The following is a 659-nucleotide window of genomic DNA, read 5'->3' on the forward strand; positions in this document are numbered from 1 at the left end:
CGCCGGGTCCCCCGCCGCCAGCCTGGAGCGCGCTGCCGGGGCTGCGGGGCCCTCGGCGCGGCCCTCGGCGGGGTCGGGGCGCGGCCGCGGACACCGGCCAGGACGCCGACGGGCCGGCGGGCTCCCCGACGGGCTCCCCGCAAGGCTGTGCGGGATGCTGGCCGCGCTTCTCGCCACCGTCGCATGCTGCTCTGTCTGCGGTAAGTACCTCCAACACCTGCGACACTCACGTCGCCCCGTGCAATGAACCTGCTCATGTCGTCGGGTTACCCGCCCCAACGCGTCAGGCCGACGGCACCTCGACGGCGCCTCGACGTCCCGGCGCGGCGTCTTGGGTTCCCGCCGACGAGACAATATCACTTCCGAGTTCGTCTGGACGTCAGTCGTCAGGCGGGGGAGAGAGATAGGGGAGGTTAGCCTGAGGGGCCCCTGGGGGCGGGTGGCGTTGATTGGACCATCAGGGCCGGGAGCGTGACCAACCACACCTCACCTGACGGCGAGCCTGCGGCGGCCACACGCATGCGTGCTGGGTGGCCTGCCCCCGCCCCCGACCGCCCAAGGCCGCCCCCGTTCCTCGCAGTTCAGTTCTCGCACTCTCGGTGTCGCGGGTACGAGTACCGCGCGCGCGACCCCTCTCCTGTCGAGGGCGACCGACCTGT

General features: G+C 72.5%; 1 protein-coding gene across 3 annotated transcripts in view; it reads left to right on the top strand.

Moving 5' to 3' along the window:
* Window positions 1-6: 6 nt before the first annotated feature.
* LOC113213520 (protein kinase C-binding protein NELL1-like) overlaps window positions 7-659 on the top strand; it is a 35,562-nt gene continuing 34,909 nt past the window's right edge. For all 3 annotated transcript variants that reach the window (XM_026432615.2, XM_026432616.2, XM_026432617.2), the window contains exon 1: window positions 7-200. In XM_026432615.2, the coding sequence (XP_026288400.1) occupies window positions 155-200 (46 nt within the window). In that variant the 5' untranslated portion in view covers window positions 7-154. The remainder of the gene's footprint in view (window positions 201-659) is intronic.

This window comes from Frankliniella occidentalis, unplaced genomic scaffold, assembly GCF_000697945.3.
Source record: "Frankliniella occidentalis isolate FOCC.00 unplaced genomic scaffold, Focc_3.1 Scaffold1, whole genome shotgun sequence".
Lineage (NCBI taxonomy): Eukaryota > Metazoa > Arthropoda > Insecta > Thysanoptera > Thripidae > Frankliniella > Frankliniella occidentalis.